Source organism: Cucurbita moschata, unplaced genomic scaffold, assembly GCF_002738365.1.
Source record: "Cucurbita moschata cultivar Rifu unplaced genomic scaffold, Cmos_1.0 Cmo_Scf00019, whole genome shotgun sequence".
Lineage (NCBI taxonomy): Eukaryota > Viridiplantae > Streptophyta > Magnoliopsida > Cucurbitales > Cucurbitaceae > Cucurbita > Cucurbita moschata.
The window spans coordinates 4,383,953-4,405,691 of NW_019268535.1; the positions used below are offsets into that span (position 1 = coordinate 4,383,953).

At 37.2% G+C, this 21,739-nt stretch overlaps 1 protein-coding gene across 1 annotated transcript; it reads right to left on the minus strand.

The window, feature by feature from the left end:
• Positions 1–3,274: 3,274 nt before the first annotated feature.
• On the minus strand, positions 3,275–4,130 carry LOC111456725 (espin-like). Its single transcript, XM_023098692.1, has 2 exons — positions 3,641–4,130; positions 3,275–3,561 (listed from the first exon to the last, which is right to left on the minus strand). Exons 1-2 carry the CDS (start codon positions 4,128–4,130, stop codon positions 3,275–3,277), a joined length of 777 nt encoding a protein of 258 aa, XP_022954460.1.
• Between the last annotated feature and the right edge of the window lie 17,609 nt (positions 4,131–21,739).

The window sequence follows — 21,739 nt, forward strand, 5'->3', positions numbered from 1 at the left end:
ATGAAATTCAAGTAGATTTCTTGCTTAAAAAATGGGAAGGAATCTCAAAAAACATGGTGAGGAAACCCGTGGGAAGCAAATTCCAAAGAAATTGTAGACTCTTTCGAACACTTTTCCCCAGCTCCAGCAACAGCGGAAACTTCATTACTACAAAAATGGTTATTGGAAGAAGCGTCACCAAACACAAAAGGCATTTCGCTCACACCATGTTGGTCGATTTAATAATGAGCACGATGGCCACTGCGAACGCAATCATCGTGCTCGCCACCGACAAGAACAACAGATTGAATCCCAAGGACAGTTGAATTGGCAATTCATGTAAAAAAGAATCGATCTCAAAAGGCGAGGTCAAAATCAAGAGAAACATAACCAAGGAGGAGAGCGATGAGATGAGGGAGATGATGTCCATGGTGGTGAACAACATGTAGATAGGTTCAGAGAGGAGAACCGGAGTGCCAGTTTTGGAGTTGAGGACAGCAACAGCGGAGCAAGACTCGGAGGTTTTCTTGATCCATTCTTTGCTTTTATCAAGTATATTCTGTTGAGTTTCATCGAAGAACTCACGGGGTTTCCAACCGTCGTTGCTATAATGCATGTTGTAAGGGTGCGGAATCATTTCGTGGATGCGATCGAACCAGTCGATCTCATTTTGAAGCTGTATTGCTGGACCAAAGGTGGAATGATTGAGGAATTTAGTGATTCCAACATGGTGCAATACTTAGCCCAACAAGTCGATCCTCTTGGCCATTTTGTGCAAGATAAGAACTCGGCGTTGAATCCATTCAAAGATGTTGAGTTGTCGGTGTGCAATGATGACATGTAGAATGTTTTTGTCGTTTGTTTTTTATGGTGTTAATATAATACATGCGGAAGCAATTTGGATCTTAGGCACTTTTAGAACATCAATTATAGTAAATAACTACCATGTTCATAAGTATTAAAACTTAATGAGTTTAGATACTAACCTTTTGTAGTCAAACTCCTTTTTTCCCACGAACTGGTTTCGAACCACCACTAGTGTCTTCTCCACTATCCTCCGGCCTTAGAACGGGATTGTGGAATTCGGTGAGTGACTAAACTTGGGAGGGATTTTATATATATGTAGAGAGTGTTTGTGAGAGGTTTTTCTCAAGGTTTTTCACCAAGAAGAAGAAGACCTTCCATGTACCATGATCGCTCTATTTAAATAGTCATGTTTGCATGTTCATGCAAATTTGAGATCACCAAATTTTGACACTTAAAATTCCACTCAAATGTTTGGGATTATGTGGCAAACATGCATGTTTGAGTTAACCAAATTTTGACACTCAAAGTTCCACTCATACTTGTGGGGTTTATTTGGCCAGCATGCAAGTTTGGTTAAACCAAATTTTGACACCTCAAAATTCCACTAACATGGATTTTTCCACTAAATGAAGCCAACATTTTAATTCAACAATTAATTTGAATAATAAATTTCAAATTAGAGTAACATTAAATGATTAATTAAACTATTTAATTAATATTTAATATTAATTCAAATGTCAATCCCAATCCAATCTTACAAATAATTGATTAAGATATTTAAATCTTATTTAAATATCTCAGATTCTCTCTTTTTGTTTAATTCGTAAATAAAACAAAAATGTGTTTAAATATATCGTATATATGTAGCGCATATTCCCTAATTTGAATTCGAACACTTCGAACTCACTCGTCACACTGTTCTATGGTTTAGTTCGATATGAGCTAGCAGAAGGACCTAATGGACCTATAGATCATGGGCTCCAACGATCCAAGATTAACCGGTTAAACTCATTAACCTTGTTAACCAACATTTGTTAACTACTAGGACACTCCACTATAGCCTAGTAGTTGCACTCCCCTCACTATAGATATATTTATGTCCATTTGATATAACCATGATTAGTAAGTCGATCATTCACAGGTTGTTCGTAACTAGAGTGGGTCAATTTACCATTTTACCCCTAAAGTTACTTCTTGTTCCTTATGTCTCACTGATCTCTAATAAACAATTGGTTTGTGGTTCAACCAGTAAACCGAATCCCTCTCAGGCTAATGAGAGGGTGGGGCCCCTTGTTCAAGACCTAGAGTCAGTGCTTAAGGGAACTACCTCTCTTCTATCCCTAAAAGTGGGTAGGAGTGAATTCCATCTTGCACCCCACGTCCCTAGCCATTCACCCAGTCTTACCCCTGAAATGGGAGGCCTATTGAGTCGGCGAACTAGAGCCACTCTCACCCATGCAAATCTAAGGATAATTCCGAATAAACATGAGTTCATGGTTAGCTCAGGATTAAAACCGAGTTACCTAGGTTATCGAATGAAAGAAAATCAGTCTCAACAGTAAATGACATTATAAAGTGAGAGTGGTTTTCTTCATGGTCCGATCTTATGCAATACTCATTGCATAGGACGCCCCCACTCACATGTCTTCACATGTATAATTTAGTGATCACATTGTTTATATCATATACAAAAGTGGGCCGCATCCATAGTGTCCCCAGAATAAGGTACTCAGCCTTATCCTTATACTATATATACTTGAACTTGATCCACTCTTTTGTCTCTACATATAGTTCAAGTAATCATACTATAGCCAGAGTGTTCTTAGTTTATTGGATTTAGATTAATGATCGTAAAGTTCACTTTATTCAATAACAATCTTTACTGAATAAACAACAATAACAACTTTATTGAAAATAGAATATATTTTTGTTTACAAACTATGAGTTTTTGGACATAAAACCCAACAGTTGTCACGTAGTCCACAGCCTGTGGGTGGGCTTTGATGATCCTTTCGACCACTTCTATTATTCCCCTGGTTGCGGCCAGTAACAGTGGCGTCTCATGGTGGTCCATGTATTCAATCTTTTTACCATCGGCTGTACGGTCTTTTGCTTGTTCTAATACGTTAACACGAGTGCTGTTGGGCTCCCATTTTTCCCCACAACATGACAAATCTATGTTCGAATCTGTGTCCACCCTGTGTTTTAAATGTCATAATTAATATATATATATATATACACTTTTTTTTTTTTTTTTTTTTTTTTTTTTTTTTTTTTTTTTTTTTGTTAAAAACATGTTTTAGAGTTAGAGAAAGAAGACCTCGCATGATTAATCTCCCAACCAACCTCTTCAAACTTTGTCTAACGTTTGCACCTGCCACGCACAAACGATCCTTGAGTACTTGTTTTTGATTGAATACGAGTAAAATTAAGAATTTTTCATTTTTAAGAGTTTAAAATGTTAGGAATGATATTATCTACTTTGAGCTTAAGCTCTCATGATTTTGCTTTGTGCTTCTAGAAACGTTTCATAGATGTATTCCTTACTTATAAACCCATGAATATTTTCTAAATTAGGGTGGGTGGAACTCCTCCCAATTATGTTTATGTTTAGCGACAAATCCTGGTTATAGATCAATTCTCCCCAAAATCCCTTCACGTATCCACTCTCAAAAATGTGTGGCATATTGGCCAGCACGTGGAGAGCCGTCTGGTTTTTTGAATCCTTCATCTCCAACAGTGACTTGTCGAAATCCACCAACATCATAACCATCTCTGCGATAAAAGCTTTGAATTATATGTATTAAACCTTTGAATTACCTTCAATTATGGTAACAAAAACTGAGACACTAACCAAAGTTCTCGCTTTGAATGGCTTCATGAATGATTGGAGTAGTACCATCTGCCATCCAATTTAGGGGAGATCGAGTGTAATAATCTTCACATTCATTCAAAATATATTCAACGATCTGAAGTTGCCCATATCTGGCTGCCCTATACAAAGGCGTTTCACCCCGCTTGTTCAACGCCAACAAATCCTCCTTCCTGAACTCAACCAAAAGCTTGAAAGCATCCAAATTCCCCGCAGTGGCAGCTTCATGTAGAGGTGTGTTTTCAGCGGAGCTTTTCCAATGCTCTGTGTAATCCATCTCCATCACCTGCTCAAGAATTGTTTTTAAAGGTTCTTTTTTTCCACTGTACACTGCCAAATGAAACGCCGTGTCTCGATTGCTAGTGATCGGAAACACTAACTGCCTCGCACCCTTACATACCTCCAGCAGACGCCTCCATTCTCCCCTCAACACTAGCTTGTATAACTGTTTTTTCTCCTCGTACAGACCCATATCTTCTTTGGGTTTTGGTTTCTTTTTTTGTTCAACAACACCCCAAATCTATTTTATACAAAAAAAAAAAAAAAAAAAAAAAAAAAAAAAAAAAAGGTGAAATGTCGTACTGAACTTGAGTTGCGTTCCTATCTCCTTTTGCAAAAAATTTCAGAAATTATAAGTAAACTTAGCATCTCGACTATCACTTTTACATATAACTGGGCCCATTGATCTACTCGATAAGTGGCTGTACCTAGAATGAAGTAGGTTGTCTTGGTAAATCTATCAACAGTGACCCAAATGACATTAAAGCTATCCATCCTATCCGAATTTTCCTAGCTCGACGATCTTAGTATCGGAGTTCAGTCTCGACGGTAGAGGGAAGTGGAGGCTCTGATAGCACTATCCACGCTGCCCAAGTCTGGTGAGTTACCTAGATTGTCTACAGTTACCGTGGTGTCCAGGTTTCTAGGGCGAATCATGGTAGCTTAGACTTGAACTCATTCATCTTTAGGATGATGGATGTTACCCTCGATCGAAAATATGTCAAAACAAGTAAAAGAGGCAAAGGAACACTTTAAGGGTAGAGATCTTATGGAGCAAAGAAAGGTTGAGCACTTAGCTTTTCAAATCTCTTTGTTGTATGAAAAAGCATACAATGTCATGAGTATTGACAGGGGAGAAAGCACTTAACTAGCTTCCTAAATTTTCTCCTCAAGTTAAGGAACCGCTATCTTCCTAATTAAAGCATAAAACTTAATCTACAACCATAAAACTTTGTTGGTCCACAATTTGGCAACTATTACCAATTCTATTGTAGTTGCTCTGTTATAACTTATTCTACTAAGTCCACTAACAATTCTTCTAAAGTTATAGTTACTCATGAGTCAGTAACTTATTCTACTAAATCTACTAATAATTCTCGTAAAGTTCCTCAATAAGTTAGTACTTATTCTATAAGTCAAGTTTATAAGCTCATAATCTCCTCCGTAAACTTGACTTTGATCAAGATTCTTCACTCCCAACAATTCCCACACCTCTTCAAACTTAATCCTTGCTAGGACTTTGGTTTAAATTTTCACACGTTGCTCTCTAGTGCATATGAACTCCACAACAATTTATCTCTTCTCAACACACTCACAGATGAAGTAGAAGTGAGTGTCAATGTGTTTGCTGCGTCCGTGAAATACTGAATTCTTCATCAGAGAAATCGCAGATTTGTTGTCGACGTAGAGAGTTACCAACTTTAGTTCACTTCTAGTCACCTCTCTCAACAAATTTCTCAGTCACAATGCTTGACACGACGCCGCAGGTGCTGCAATGAACTCGGTCTCACAGGAAGATAGTACCACAATTTACTGCTTCTAAGATTTCCAAGAGATCAAATTTTCGTTGAGATAAAACGTCATTCATGCGGTGCTTTTTCTATCGTTAATATCTCTAGCTAAATCACTATCAGTAAAATCGACTAATTCTTTAGGACCACACCCTCTTTGATACTTCAACCCATAGCTTGTGGTTCCCTTCACATAGTGGAGAATGTGCCTAACCGTTTGATGATGCATCATAGTGGGCTTTTCCATGTACCTACTCACTATTCCAACAACATATGAAAGGTCTAGACGGGTATGAGTCAAGTACCTTAGACTTCCAATGACACACCTATACTCAATGGAATTCATCATGCTTCCTTCAACATCTTTCCCGATTTGTAACTTTGCTTTCATGGAATACTTGGTCGAGTTGGCATTGTGGTGGATTGGGCTCTAGGAATGGCCAGTGGGTTACGTGTTGGATCCTTTTTTGAATCTTTTCTCCGGTAACTTTTCTCTCTACTCTGTAACGTCGTCTCGACATTCGTTTCATATCGATTCTTTTGATTTTGCGTTGTCTCTCCTTCCTCTTCACTTCTCTTGTAATTGTTTGGCTCGTAAGGAGCTAATACACGTAGATCTTTGAGGGGTTATAAGATCTGAAATCCAATCCTCTCTTCAGATGACATACAACGTGTATGGGGTGTGGAAACTTACCCCTTGCATGGTACAAGCCACAGTGATCCTTTTCGTGGCAAAATTTTATGGTGTCGGTAGTGTGGCTAAAGATGGGTGGGAGCGTGGCGATTCGTGGACAAACGGAAGAGCTCCCACAACACTTGACTTGTGCTCGAGTCCTACCAAAGAAGATCTTGTGCAATATGAAGAAGGTTGGAATACTTAAAAAAGTCTTGTCTAGAGTTTCTACAAATGTAGAATTGTTACTTTGGGATTTTTTTTTTTTTTTTTTTTTTTTTTTTTTTTTTTTTAATGAAGTGATTTGATTTAGTTTGTCAAGCTGTGATTTGATTAAGTAATTACTGGTTATTATTTTTCTTGAGTTGTTTTGGGTTGTTTGGTCGATTTATGTGGCTACTTCAATTTATCAAAGGATATAATGTTGATGATATATTGATTTTAGTTTTCTATTTTTTAGAGCCTGGTCACCTTCAAAAGTAGCCCTTTTTCAGGATAAAAGGAGAGATATGGGGACCGAGAGTAGTTCTATAAGGTTTCAAAAAAATAATAAATAAATAAATATCAATAATAATAATAATAATAATAACTTGTGCGGTCACCGAAAAACGTGCAAGTCTCGGAGATCCCGCACCTTCAATGAAACCACAACCATACCGGATGTCCTACACTTCAGCAAACCCTTAGATCTCACTTGTAAGAAAAGGAAACTCAAAATGCCGAGAGAAAAGGATGGATGACGAACAATTTTGTTTCATCGGACAAAAATGCCAACGAAACAGAGATCTTAAATTTAGAAAACGAAAGACGAGCAAACACGCAGATGATTAATACGACCATTATTCTAGGAAAATGAGGGCGAGCTCAACGAGTCTAGTATGGTTTCAGAATGTGTAATAAGAGTGCCAACAAGGATGAGTTGAAGAAAAACAATAACGTCGGAAAATCTCATGTTTTTACAAGTAGATAAAAAGATAGTGCAACACCATGCTAAGAGAGGACTAACGAGCCAAGAAGCCAAGAAGCGGACGTTCATTAATATTCAGAAAGTTTAAATAGAATACAAGCTATCCGCTAAGAGAAAATATATTTCATAAGTAACTTTATATCATAAATCAAATTTCTTAACGATCAACCATTTCCGTCTTGATCCGTCTTTTTTTTTTTTTTAAGGTTATTACGTAAATAAATAAATAAATGATTGATTAACTTGCACTACATTGTTATCAAGAACATATAAACAAACAACACTTATCACTGTTTTCTTCTTTGGGTTATAAAGGTTGTTTTTTTGTTTTTTTTGGCAGAACATATAGAAAACATTTGCTTCAAAATGGAAAAGGAATTTTGTTCCTTCTTGAAACAAGCTATTTTTTATTCTTTGGATCACGTGGCTTCCCACACTTTACTCTACACCACTTTAGCTTTACAAAAAGAGAAATAAGTACTTTAACTTTTAAACCAGTTTGGTTTATTGAATAACATTTTCCCCTTTTTCATATGTAAGATATTGATTATTTTATTGGTTAGTTTCAATTTCATATTCTATAATCTATAATATCTACACGAAATAAGGGTGATTATAGGAGAGAAAATATTTTTATATGCTAATAAATAATTTCCATATAAAACCATAATTATTATAAAAGAGTATTACAATTATTTCAACTTTTATATTCCATTCCATTGTCTATTGAACTCTACTTCGACATATAATAATCTTTACATTATTATTTTTTTATTATATTTTGAAGGTACATTTACGCATATTTTAAAATTATAGTTGAATAATGATTCTGAAAAATATAAATGTTAAGTAATACTCACCTATGTTAAGTAATACTCGGTAAGTGACTTCATTACTACAATTAGGAAATGTAATCATGTGTAATTGTGTTTGGGACCTATCATAAAACATCATTCCATGCCAAGTCTCAACTTCCAGTCCAAGTAGAATTGGATGTGTAGTACTACTCTACACTCGGCTCATGTGAAAAATTTTCTAGACGTGCTCCTGTGAGACCTGTGTCTTGAAGAATGTCTAAAAAAATTTCCTTGGAGACATAAATATTTATTTTCTAGATCGAGAAGATTCAATGCCAATAACAAAGTGAATAACAAAGTGAATAAAGAAAGTATTTATAGTAAGCGGGAGAAGGAAGTATGTCAAATACGTCCTATGGCTCCACCACTAGGTTGCACTATGAGGTTCCCATGTTCCACCTGCATGTTGCCCTAGAGCAACTACCCATTCGGAGGGTCGTAACATGGGAGTCGAAACAACGCAAACTCCATAAATGGATAGGATTTCTTAGGTCCGTTCCCAACTTTGGCTTTTTCATTCGATAGCATTGTTGGGACCGATCTATGAGGTCTGAAAATGGCGGGTCACACTTACGAAGAAATACTAAGAGTTGGTATATTCTTGACCAAAACAACGATAACTAAGAACACTATAGGAACAAGAGTTATTCTGGGAATAGTGTTTAAGTCAAGAATGTCTTGGTTTAGTGAATGAGTGATGGACTGCCCCTCGGTAGCAGTTGCTCTAACTCACTAAAGTATCATTGCAAATTAATAATGATTTGGGTACATTATTACATTTGCTAAAACTGATTGGATTAAACAGGATTAAAGTTAAATCACTAATAGAATTTTCTTTATATCACAGCATGACAAACTCAATAGTACAATTACTCGCTTCTGAGAAATTAAACGGCGACAACTACACAACTTGGAAATCAAACCTAAACACAATACTGGTCATTGATGATTTAAAGTTTGTTTTAACTGAGGAGTGTCCTCCAAACCCCAGCTCAAATGCAAATCGAACAGTTCGGGATGCGTATGACAGATGGATAAAGGCAAATGATAAAGCCCGAGTGTACATTCTAGCCAGCATATCTGATGTTTTGGCTAAGAAACACGATGTTATGGGTATTGCTAAAGAGATTATGGAATCTCTAAAAGGGATGTTTGGACAACCATCCTTCTCCCTTAGACATGAAGCCATAAAATACATTTACAACTGCCGTATGAAAGAAGGGACCTCAGTTAGAGAACATGTCNTCCTGGACATGATGGTCCATTTCAATGTGGCAGAAGAAAATGAAGCTGTCATTGATGAGAAGAGTCAAGTCAGTTTTATCATGATGTCTCTTCCAAAGAGCTTCTTCCAGTTCCGCACCAATGTGGTAATGAACAAAATATAATATAACTTGACTGCTCTTCTCAATGAGCTACAGACTTATCAGTCCCTCTTAACGAACAAGGGACAAACAGGAGAAGCAAATGTTGCTATCTCCAAGAAATTACTACGAGGATCGTCCTCCAAAAATAAGTCTGGACCTTCAACTTCTAAAAGTGTTTTGATGAAGAAGAAGGGTAAAGGGAAAAATAAGATTCCTACTAACCGCAAACTCAAGGTTCAAAAAGCAGATAAAGGAAAATATTTCCATTGCAACGAAAACGGGCACTGGAAGAGAAACTACCCAAAATACCTTGCAAAGAAGAAAGCCGAAAAGACACAACAAGATAAATATGATTTACTCGTTGTAGAAATATGTTTAGTAGAGTATGACAACTCAACTTGGATACTAGATTCAGGGGCGACTAATCATATTTGTTCTTTTTACCAGGAAACTAGCTCCTGGAGAATGCTTGCGGACGGCGAGATAACACTCAGGGTTGGAACAAGAGAGGTTGTCTCAGCAAGATCAGTAGGAAATTTAAAGTTGTTTTTTGGAGATAGATTCATTATATTAGATAATGTACTTTTTGTTCCTGAAATAAAAAGAAATCTAATATCTATCTCTTGTTTATTAGAACAATTGTATAAAGTATCTTTTGAAATCAATGAAGTGTTCATTTGAAAAATAGGTATTCATAATTGTTCTACAAAACTAGAAAACAACTTATATATGTTAAAACCGAGCGAAACAAAAGCTATTTTAAATACCAAGATGTTTAAAACAGCTGAAACTCAAAATAAACAATAAAATATTTCTCCTAATACCTATCTTTGGCACTTAAGACTAGGCCACATTAATCTCAATAGGATTGAGAGATTGGTTAAAAGAGGGCTTCTAAATGAGTTAGAAGACAACTCTTTACCTCCATGTGAGTCTTGTCTTGAGGGTAAAATGACTAAACGATCATTTTCCGAAAAAGGTTATAGAGCCAAAGAAACCTTAGAACTCGTGCATACAAATCTTTGTGGTCCAATGAATGTCAAAGCACGAGGAGGGTATGAATATTTCATCAGTTTTATTGATGATTATTCAAGGTATGGCTATCTTTACCTAATGCATCACACGTTCGAAGCTCTTGAAAAATTCAGAGAGTATAAGACTGAGGTTGAGAATCTATTAGGTAAAACTATTAAACCACTTCGATCAGATCGAGGAGGAGAGTACATGGACTTAAGATTTCAGGACTATATGATAGAACATGGAATAAGATCTCAACTCTCAGCCCCTGGTATGCCTCAACAAAATGGTGTATCAGAACGGAGAAATAGAACTCTATTAGACATGGTTCGGTCTATGATGAGTTTCGCTCAATTACCCGATCCGTTTTAGGGATATGCAGTGGAGACTGCTAGATACATTTTGAATATGGTTCCTACTAAGAGTGTTTCAGAAACACCTTATGAGTTATGGAAAGGGCGTAAAGGTAGTTTACATCATTTTAGAATTTGGGGATGTCTAGCACATGTGTTGTTGCAAAATCCCAAGAAATTAGAACGCCGTTCAAAATTATGTCTATTTGTAGGATACCCCAAAGAGACGAAAGGTGGTTTGTTTTATGACCCTCAAGAAAATAGAGTGTTTGTATCAACAAACGCTACATTCTTAGAGGAAGACCACGAAAGAAATCATCAACCTCGTAGCAAACTAGTATTAAGTGAGATTTCTAAAGAAGCTATTGATAAAACAACAAGAGTTGTTGATCAAGCTAGTCCTTCAATAAGAGTTGTTGATGGAGCTGACACTTCTGATCAATTACATCCTTCTCAAGAGTTGAGAATGCCTCGACGTAGTGGGAGGATTATAACTCAACCCGATCGTTACTTGGGTTTGGCAGAAACTCAAGTCATCATACCTGATGATGGCATTGAGGATCCATTGACCTATAAACAGGCAATGAATGATGAAGATAGAGATCAGTGGATTAAAGCCATGAATCTTGAAATGGAGTCAATGTACTTCAATTAAGTCTAGGAACTTGTAGATCAACCAGATGGGGTAAAACCTATTGGTTGCAAATGGATTTATAAGAGGAAACGAGACCAAACCGGTAAGGTACAGACCTTTAAAGCTCGACTAGTAGCAAAGGGTTATACCCAAAGAGAGGGGGTGGACTATGAAGAAACCTTCTCTCCTGTTGTTATGCTTAAATCGATTAGAATACTCTTGTCTATTGCAACATTTTATGATTATGAAATCTGGCAAATGGATGTTAAGACAGCCTTTCTAAACGGCAATCTTGAAGAGAGTATCTATGTGGCTCAACCAGAGGGGTTCATTGAACAGGATCACGAGCAAAGGGTTTGCAAGCTTAAAAGATCCATTTATGGGTTGAAGCAAGCATCTCGATCCTGGAATATAAAGTTTGATACTGCAATCAAATCTTATGGCTTTAAACAGAATGTTGACGAACCTTGTGTTTATAAAAGGATAGTCAACTCTAAAGTAGCTTTCCTGGTGTTGTACGTTGACGATATCCTACTCATTGGAAATGATGTGGGATTTCTGACTTGACATTAAGCATTGGCTAGCGACACAATTCCAAATGAAAGATTTGGGAGAGGCTCAGTTTGTTCTTGGAATCCAAATTGTTCGGAATAGTAAGAACAAAACACTAGCATTGTCTCGGGCATCGTACATCGACAAAATGTTGATTCCATATAAGATGCAGGACTCCAAGAAAGGATTATTACCTTTCAGGCATGGAGTTCATTTGTCGAAGGAACAAAGTCCTAAGACACCTCAAGAAGTTGAGGATATGAGACACATTCCTTATGCATCAGCGGTTGGTAGTCTGATGTATGCCATGCTATGTACCCGACCCGACATATGCTATGCTGTGGGAATTGCCAACAGATATCAGTCCAATCCGAGACGTGCTCATTGGACTGCCGTTAAGAATATCCTCAAGTATCTTAGGAGAACAAGGGACTATATGCTAATGTACGGTACTAAGGATCTGATCCTTACAGGGTACACTGACTTAGATTTTCAGACCGATGTAGATTCGAGAAAATCGACATCAGGATCTGTCTTCACTCTGAACGGAGGAGCAATAATATGGAGAAGCATAAAGTAAGGTTGCATTGCTGATTCCCCATGGAGGATGAGTATGTTGCTGCTTGTGAAGCAGCGAAAGAATCTGTATCGCTTAGGAAGTTCTTAACTGATTTGGAAGTCGTTCCAAATATGCATCTTCTCATCACTCTTTATTGTGATAACAGTGGAGCAGTTGCAAATTCAAGAGAACCAAAAAACCATAAGCGAGGAAAACATATTGAGCGCAAATATCATCTCATAAGAGAGATTATGCAATGAGGAGATGTGATCGTCACACAGATAGCTTCAGAGCACAACATTGCTGATCCATTTACAAAGCCCCTTACGGCTAAAGTTTTTGAAGGGCACCTAGTGAGTCTAGAACTACGAGTTATGTAATCTAGGGCAAGTGGGAGAAATGGCATGAGTATGTGATGCCCTAGTTTATTGTATTTCTCTCTACTCAACGTTATAAAACCCCACTAGAATTTTAGTCCAAGTGGAAGTTTGTTGGGTTTTATGTCCTAAAACCCATAGTTTGTAAACAAAAACATATTCTATTTTCAATAAAGTTATTATGGTTGTTTATTCAGTAAAGATTGTTATTGAATAAAGTGAACTTTATGATCATTAATCTAAATCCAATAAACAAAGAATACTCTGGCTACAGTATGATTACTTGAACTATATGTAGAGACATAAGAGTAGATCAAGTCTAAGTATATAAGCAAAATGATCTATAGTATAAGGATAAGGCTGAGTACCTTATTCTGGGCACACTATGGATGCGGCCCACTTTTGTATATGATATAAACAATGTGATCACTAAATTGTACATGTGGAGACATGTGAGTGGGGGCATCCTATGCAATGAGTATTGCATAAGATCGGACCATGAAGAAAACCACTCTCACTTTATAATGTCGTTTACTGTTGAGACTGGTTTTCTTTTCATTCGATAACCTAGGTAACTCGGTTTTAATCTTGAGCTAACCATGAACTCCTATTTATTCGGAATTATCCTTAGATTTGCATGGGTGAGAGTGGCTCTAGTTCGCCGACTCAATAGGCCTCCCATTTCAGGGGTAAGACTGGGTGAATGGCTGGGGACGTGGGGTGCAAGACGGAATTCACTCCTACCCGCTTTTAGGGATAGAAGAAAGGAAGTTCCCTTAAGCACTGACTCCAGGTCTTGAACAAGGGGCCCCACCCTCTCATTGGCCTGAGAGGGATTTGGTTTACTGGTTGGACCACAAACCAATTGTTCATTAGAGGATCAGTGGGACTTAAGGAACAAGAAGTAACTTTAGGGGTAAAACGGTAAATTGACCCAGCTCTAGTTACGAACAACCTGTGAATGATCGACTTACTAATCATGGTTATATCAAATGGACAGAAATATATCTATAGTGAGGGGAGTGCAACTACTAGGCTATAGTGGAGTGTCCTAATAGTTAATGAATGTTGGTTAACAAGGTTAATGAGTTTAGCCGGTTAATCTTGGATCGTTGGAGCCCATGATCTATAGGTCCATTAGGTCCCTCTCCTAGCTCATATTGGACTAAACCATAGAACAGTGTGACAAATGAGTTCGAAGTGTTCGAATTCAAATTAGGGAATATGCGCTACATATATACGATATATTTAACCGCATTTTTGTTTTATTTATGAATTAAACAAAACTAGAGAATTGGAGATATTTAAATAAGATTTAAATATCTTAATCAATTATGTGTCGGAATTGATGGTGATTGGCATTTGAATTAATATTAAATATTAATTAAATAGTTTAATTAATCATTTAATGTTACTTTAATTTGAAATTCATTATTCAAATTAATTGTTCAATTAAAATGAAGAAAGTCAAAATGTTGACTTTATTTAATGGAAAAATCCATGTTAGTGGAATTTTGAGGTGTCAAAATTTGGTTTAACCAAACTAGCCAAATAAACCCCACAAGTTTGAGTGAAATTTTGAGTGTCAAAATTTGGTTAACTCAAACCATGCATGCTTGCCAAACATTTGAGTGGAATTTTGAGTGTCAAAATTTGGTGATCTCAAATTTGCTTGAACATGCAAACATGACTCTTTAAATAGAGTGATCATGGTACATGGAAGGTCTTCTTCTTCTTGGTGAAAAAAAAACTTGAGAAAAACCTCTCACAAACACTCTCTTCATATATACAAAATCCCTCCCAAGTTTAGTCACTCACCGGATTCCACAATGCCGTTCTAAGGCCGGAGGATAGTGGAGAAGACACTAGTGGTGGTTCGAAACCGGTTCGTGAGGAAAAAGAAGTTTGAACTACAAAAGGTTAGTATTCAAACTCATTAAGTTTTAATACTTATGAACATGCTAGTTATTTACTATAATTGATGTTCTAAAAGTGCCTAAGATCCAAATTGCTTCCGCATGTGTTATATTAACACCATCATAATCATTATGCCAAGTTGGAGGCTGTTTGGTACGGGTAGAATGTCGAAGTGGAACTGATGTATTAGGTGGGATAGGACTAGAATTAGTGGGTGAATCTGGAGAAGGAGCGAAGGTGAAGAAGATGATAAAATATGAGGAAAATGGATGTTTGAATCATGGTGTGGTAAAATGGGAGTTGAAGGAGCTGAAGTTAAAGTTTGTGAAGCTGATGAAAAAGGAAAATCATTTTCACAAAATTTAACACCACGACTGATAAAGAATTTGTGAGACTGTATGTCGTATAACTTGTAACTTTTGTGACCACTAGCATATCCTACGAAAACACAAGAAATTATCTGAGATTCAAATTTTTGTTTAGGATGTACTACAGTTGTATAACATTTACAGCCAAAGACTTTAAGATGATGAAATGTAGGTGGTCGTTTGTAAAGTACTTCAAAGTGTGTCTTGTTAGATAGCAATGGTGATAGTCTTCTATTTATAAGATAAATAAGAGTTAAAATGCACTATCCCCAAAAATTAAGTGGAACATTTGACTGAAAGAGAAGAGACCTAGCTACATTTCGAATATGACGATGCTTACTTTCTGTGACTCCATTTTTGTTGTGGAGTATAGATACAAGTGTGCTGAAATTCAATGCCACAAGAAGAAAAAATAGTTGTAAAGACAGGAACTTAGTGTGAAATTGGGCTTGAATGAATTTAATAAAGTTCATTAACAAATGTTGTACTTTTGATTTATGTGAGATAAGAAAAACCTAAGTACATCAAGTAAAATCATCAATAATAGTCAGAAAAAAAACGCAAACAAAAATGGGTAGAAATTTTATGAGGTCCCCAGACATCACAATGTATCATAAGATACAGAATGTGTTGTTATTAAGCTTCTCGGAAAAGACAACCTAGCTTATTTTGGTAATGAGCAAATACTACAGTTATGAGAAAAAATAGTATTATCAAGATGCAATTGATCAGCTAGAAATTTAAAGCGAGAAAATGAAGGATGACCTAGGCGTAGATGCCACAAATCAGATGACTGAGATACTTGATTTACTGAAGGTTTGATTGGAGATAAAGAAATATGATAGAGACCTCCAAATTGTTACTCGGGCCAATCATCTTCCCCGTCAAGTCCTGCATAACATAAGAATCAAGATAGAAGGCGACACAACATTTCAAGTTATTGGTAAGTTTGCTAATGAACATCAGGTTTAAATTTAATGAAAGCACACATGAAACATTGTTTAATTTAAGGTCATGATCAAAAGAAACATTACCAGAATGTGACACATGTGTTGTCCCTACATTAACAAAATTTAGTGTAGATGTGATAGGAGACTTTGGTTCCGTCATAACAAAAGGTCGAATATTATATTATCCATAGCTCTACTATCGAGAATCCATGAATTAAAACTAGCAGAGTTAATGAATGTTGCAGATACTGGAAACAAACCGGCAGTATTGATGTAACTATCAGAATTACCAAAAAGAGGATGGTTGAGTGCAAATAAGGCTAGTGTTATCTGTTGCAACTACTCGTAAGATTAATTTGGAATGGAATTAGGTGACTCTTCTTCTATATTCAGTTGACAAGCATCAACCATATTTGCGGATGATTGATATCCACGATTAATGCATTGATTGACCTGTACTGTTTTGATATCATGTTAAGAATGAGAAATAGAAGTGAGATGGAAAGTAAAATTTTCGTTAATATTGTTTAAATAAGATACAATCTATCAATTAACTTCTAATAATACGGAAAGAAAATATTCCATAACAATTATTAGACAAAATATATTTGAGAAATATTTTTATATCTTAAATCAAATTTCATAATAGTATATAAATGTATATTATTAAGGTTTGAAAGACAAATAAAAAGCACACTTTTGAACATTATGTGGAACAAACTTCACATTTATTAAGCTAGCTAGTGCAGGTAATTAAGGTAAGAAAAGAAAGTAGTTGATTACGTATCCAGCTCAGTTATATCCGCTCCCAATCCAGACATGAAAATCAGGTAGATTTGTTGCTTAAAAATTTGGAAGGAATCTGAAAAACTATGGTGAGGAAACTCGTCGGTAGCAAATTCCAAAGAAATTGTAGACTCTTCCAAACACTTCTCTCCAGCTCCAGCAACAGCGACAACTTCATTACTACAAAAATGGTTATTGGAGCAAGTGTGACCAAATACAAAAGGCATTCTACCCATACCATGTTGGTCGATTCCAGTGTGAGCACGACCGCCACAGCGAACGCAATCATCGTGCTCGCCACCGACAAGAACAGTAGATTGAATCTGAAGGACAATTGAATTGGCAATTCTTGTCGAAAAGAATCGATCTCAAAAGGCGAGTTCAAGATCAAGAGAAACAGAACCAAGGAGGAGAGCGATGAGATGAGGGAGGTGATGCCCAAAGCGGCGAAGACCAGGTAGATAGGGTCAGAGAGGAGAACCGGAGAGCCAGTTTTTGAGTTGAGTCCACCGAGGACGGTGAAGGTAGTGGCCAAGGCGACAGTGGCCATGAGGATAGCAACAGCAGAGCAAGACTCGGAGGTTTTCTCGACCCATTCTTTGCCTTTATCAAGCAAATCCTTGTGAGTTTCATCGAACAACTCCCGGGGTCTCCATTTATTATTGCTATAATGCATGTTGTAAAGCACTGGAAGCACTTTGCGGACGCGATCGAACCACTCGAGCTCATGTTGAAGTTGTATTGTTGGACCAAGGGCAGATTGAGCGATGAATTTAGTGATTCCAACATGGTGCAGTATTGTGAAGCCCAACACGTCGATCCTCCTGGCCAGTCTATGGAGGATAAGTTGATGGCATTGAATCCATTCAAAGATCTTGAGTAGTCGGTGTGCAATGATGACATGTAGAATGTTTCTATCCTTTGTTTTCACGTAGTCCACAGCCTCTGGGTGGGCTTCGATGGTCCTTTCGACCACTTCTATTATTCCCTTGGCTGCAACAGTAACAGTGGCGTCTCATGGTTTCCTATACACGGCTTAAACAGTGTCATTTTAATAGTAGCTTGGAAGCTATTATTGTATGAGAATTCCATCCAGTGGAGCTTGGAATTCCAACTTCCCTCAAAATACAATAAGCAAGCGCGTAGCATGTCCTCAAAGATTTGATTTATTCCCTACTTTTGACCGTTTGTTTGAGGGTGGAAAGCGATGCAAAATGCGAGGCGAGAACCCAACGCTTTTTGAAGTTCGCGCTAAAACGTCGACGTAAAGCGTGGGTCTCGATCCTACAATATCGACACTGGGACTCCATGTAGTCTTATGATCTCTTTCACATATAGTTGAACCTAGTTTTCAATTGTATATGTTATTATCCCAGGTAGGAAGTGCACCGTCTTGGTCATTCTGTCGACAATTCCCCAAATCACTGTATAGCCCTTCATCGTTCTCGGTAGTTCTACTATGAAGTTCATTGCTATATTTTCCCATTTCCACTCCGGTATACTTAGGGGTTTTAACATCCCACCTGTCTTTTGTTTAGGAGCTTTCACTTGTTGGCATACTAAGCATTTGCTCACAAACTCGATTACGTCTTTCTTCATGCTTCACCATCATACGTGTTGTTTCAAATCTTGGTACATCTTAGGACACATTGGCTACAATAGACAACTGAGGTAGCTTGCCAGATTGAGTAGCGTGGATAGTATCACCAAAGCCTCTACTATCCTTGCTACTTCGATACCGTACCCACCAAGACTGAACTCCATTACTGAAATTGTTGAGCTAGGTAGAGCTGGATAGGGTAGTGTGATTTGTGCTCCGACCTAGTGGTGATAACTAAGGGGTCTCCTAAACAGGACCTCTGAACCGTAGAAACCCGTCCCTGAGCGAGAAAGCGTGAGACGATGTAGGATGACTTAGTAGCTGACTGGCACACAGGGAATTACGAACTCTTGATTTTAGTGGTAGTATGGTCCGTGGGAGGGTTGTTAGCTAACCTCCACGGATGATGTTCAGAGAACGATACTGATTTAGATCCAGCCATACTGTCCCCTAAGTTTTACTTATGAGGTCCCGCCTCATCTCAAGACACTGATCATCCTCTACATAAGGTGGGCAAGCCTCTTAAGTTGTAGAAAAGAGAGTTGCAATTGAGTCTGCACGTCCTAGAACCCCGAGACAAGTTCGGGGATACCTACTAAAATAAGGATGTGAAAAGAGCCTACAAGTAAGTTGCTTACGGAGTATTCTCATACTCATCTCTTTCTACTCTTCTTTTTTTATGTGTGTGATGCCATGGATCGAGGTGGGAGCGCGTGTAGGAGTCTTAAAGCCACAAAGGTATGTCCCAGGGCATTTAGAAGTCCTTACATGTCATGCATAGTTACTTCACATATTTTGTACCCCACATACTTTTTCATGAAATTCATACACTACTTGAACATTTTGTTTTGATTGTAGTTTTGCTTCTTAATTGCTAAATTTTTCCCGTAATTTCTTCTTTTCTATCTCTTTTTACATGTTTTTATTGCATAGTTTGTTAGTCTCACCCTTCATTTCAAGTCTCAAATTTTGGGCTACGACAATTTGGTATCAGAGGACCGATCTTAGATCCGGTAGAAATTAGTGTATAGAGTCTAATATCTGTGTGGCTCAAGTTTTTGACACGCCCCACCGCGACCTGGTAAGTTCACTGATATTTGAGAAGTAGAAAATTTTGACTCATATGTTTATGGGATTCCAGTTAAGAGTTCTGATGGTGTTAATATAACACATGCGGAAGCAATTTGGATCTTAGGCACTTTTAGAACATCAATTATAATAAATTAACTAGCATGTTCATAAGTATTAAAACTTAATGAGTTTGAATACTAACCTTTTATAGTTCAAACTCCTTTTTCTCACGAACCGGTTTCGAACCACCACTAGTGTCTTCTCCACTATCCTTCGGCCTTAGAATGGGATTGTGGAATCCGGTGAGTGACTAAACTTGGGAGGAATTTTGTATATATGAAGAAAGTGTTTGTGAGAGGTTTCTCTCAAGGTTTTTCACCAAAGAAGAAGAAGACCTTTCATGTACCATGATCACTCTATTTAAAGAGTCATGTTTGAATGTTCATGCAAATTTGAGATCACCAAACTTGTGGGGTTTATTTGGCAAGCATGCAAGTTTAGTTAAACCAAATTTTGACACCTCAAAATTCCATTAACATGGATTTTTCCATTAAATGAAGTCAACATTTTGACTTTCTTCGTTTTAATTCAACAATTAATTGGAATAATTAATTTCAAATTAAAGTAACATTAAATGATTAATTAAACTATTTAATTAATATTTAATATTAATTCAAATGCCAATCTCAATCAATTCCGACACATAATTGATTAAGATATTTAAATCTTATTTAAATATCTGAGATTCTCTCTTTTTGTTTAATTCGTAAATAAAACAAAAATGCGGTTAAATATATCGTATATATGTTGTGCATATTTCCTAATTTGAATTCGAACACTTCGAACTCACTCGTCACACTATTCTATGGTTTAGTCCGATATGAGCTAGCAGAGGGACCTAATAGACCTATAGATCATGGGCCCAACGATCCAAGATTAACCGGTTAAACTCATTAACCTTGTTAACCAACATTCATTAACTACTAGGACACTCCACTATAGCCTAGTAGTTGCACTCCCCTCACTATAGACATATTTCTGTCCATTTGATATAACCATGATTAATAAGTCGATCATTCACAGGTTGTTCGTAACTAGAGCTGGGTCAATTTACCGTTTTACCCCTAAAGTTACTTCTTGTTCCTTAAGTCCCACTGATCCTCTAATGAACAATTGGTTTGTGGTCCAACCAGTAAACCGAATCCCTCTCAGGCCAATGAGAGGGTGGGGCCCCTTGTTCAAGACCTGGAGTCAGTGCTTAAGGGAACTACCTTTCTTCTATCCCTAAAAGCGGGTAGGAGTGAATTCCGTCTTGCACCTCACGTCCCCAGCTATTCACCCAGTCTTACCCTTGAAATGGGAGGCTTATTGAGTCGGCGAACTTGGGCCACTCTCACCCATGCAAATCTAAGGATAATTCTGAATAAACAGGAGTTCATAGTTAGCTCAAGATTAAAATTGAGTTACCTAGGTCATCGAATGAAAAAATCAGTCTCAACAGTAAACAACATTATAAAGTGAGAGTGGTTTTCTTCATGGTCCGATCTTATGCGATACTCATTGCATAGGACGCCTTCACTCACATGTCTCCACATGTACAATTTAGTGATCACATTGTTTACATCATATACAAAAGTGGGCCGCATCCATAGTGTCCCCAGAATAAGGTACTCAGCTTTATCCTTATACTATAGATCATTTTGACTATATATACTTGAACTTGATCCACTCTTATGTCTCTACATATAGTTCAAGTAATCATACTATAGTCAGAGTATTCTTAGTTTATTGGATTTAGATTAATGATCGTAAAATTCACTTTATTCAATAACGATCTTTACTGAATAAACATCAATAATAACTTTATAGAATATGTTTTTGTTTACCAACTATGAGTTTTAGGACATAAAACCCAACATAGATACATCTGAGACGTACAACACTGTGGGAGCATGAGATAAAGCAACCACAACATACAATGAACTGGGATAAACGAGAAAGAGCAACGAAAACGACATCGGTGAGTTTTGAAGAAGATAGAGAATCCTCAAGAAATCTCGAAGAAGTCGGGTGGAGAAGTAGGATCCACCGGGTCGGACTCAAACCCGAGTACCCAATGGCTACATCCTAGCCCAAGAAAACCTTCTAGCCCAAAGTTCGTTCCAGCCCAACAACACTGTCCAGCTCATCAAAACATTCCAGCCCAGTAACTAAATTTCAGCATTAAACCACTCAGTCAAAAT

Bases quoted from the DNA above. Each gene is read 5' to 3' on its own strand.
- LOC111456725 (XM_023098692.1), bottom strand. From the start codon at position 4,130: ATGGGTCTGTACGAGGAGAAAAAACAGTTATACAAGCTAGTGTTGAGG. The intron at 3,562-3,640 runs GTTAGTGTCTCA...CTTTTATCGCAG, and splicing joins CATTCAAAGCGAGAACTTTG to AGATGGTTATGATGTTGGTG.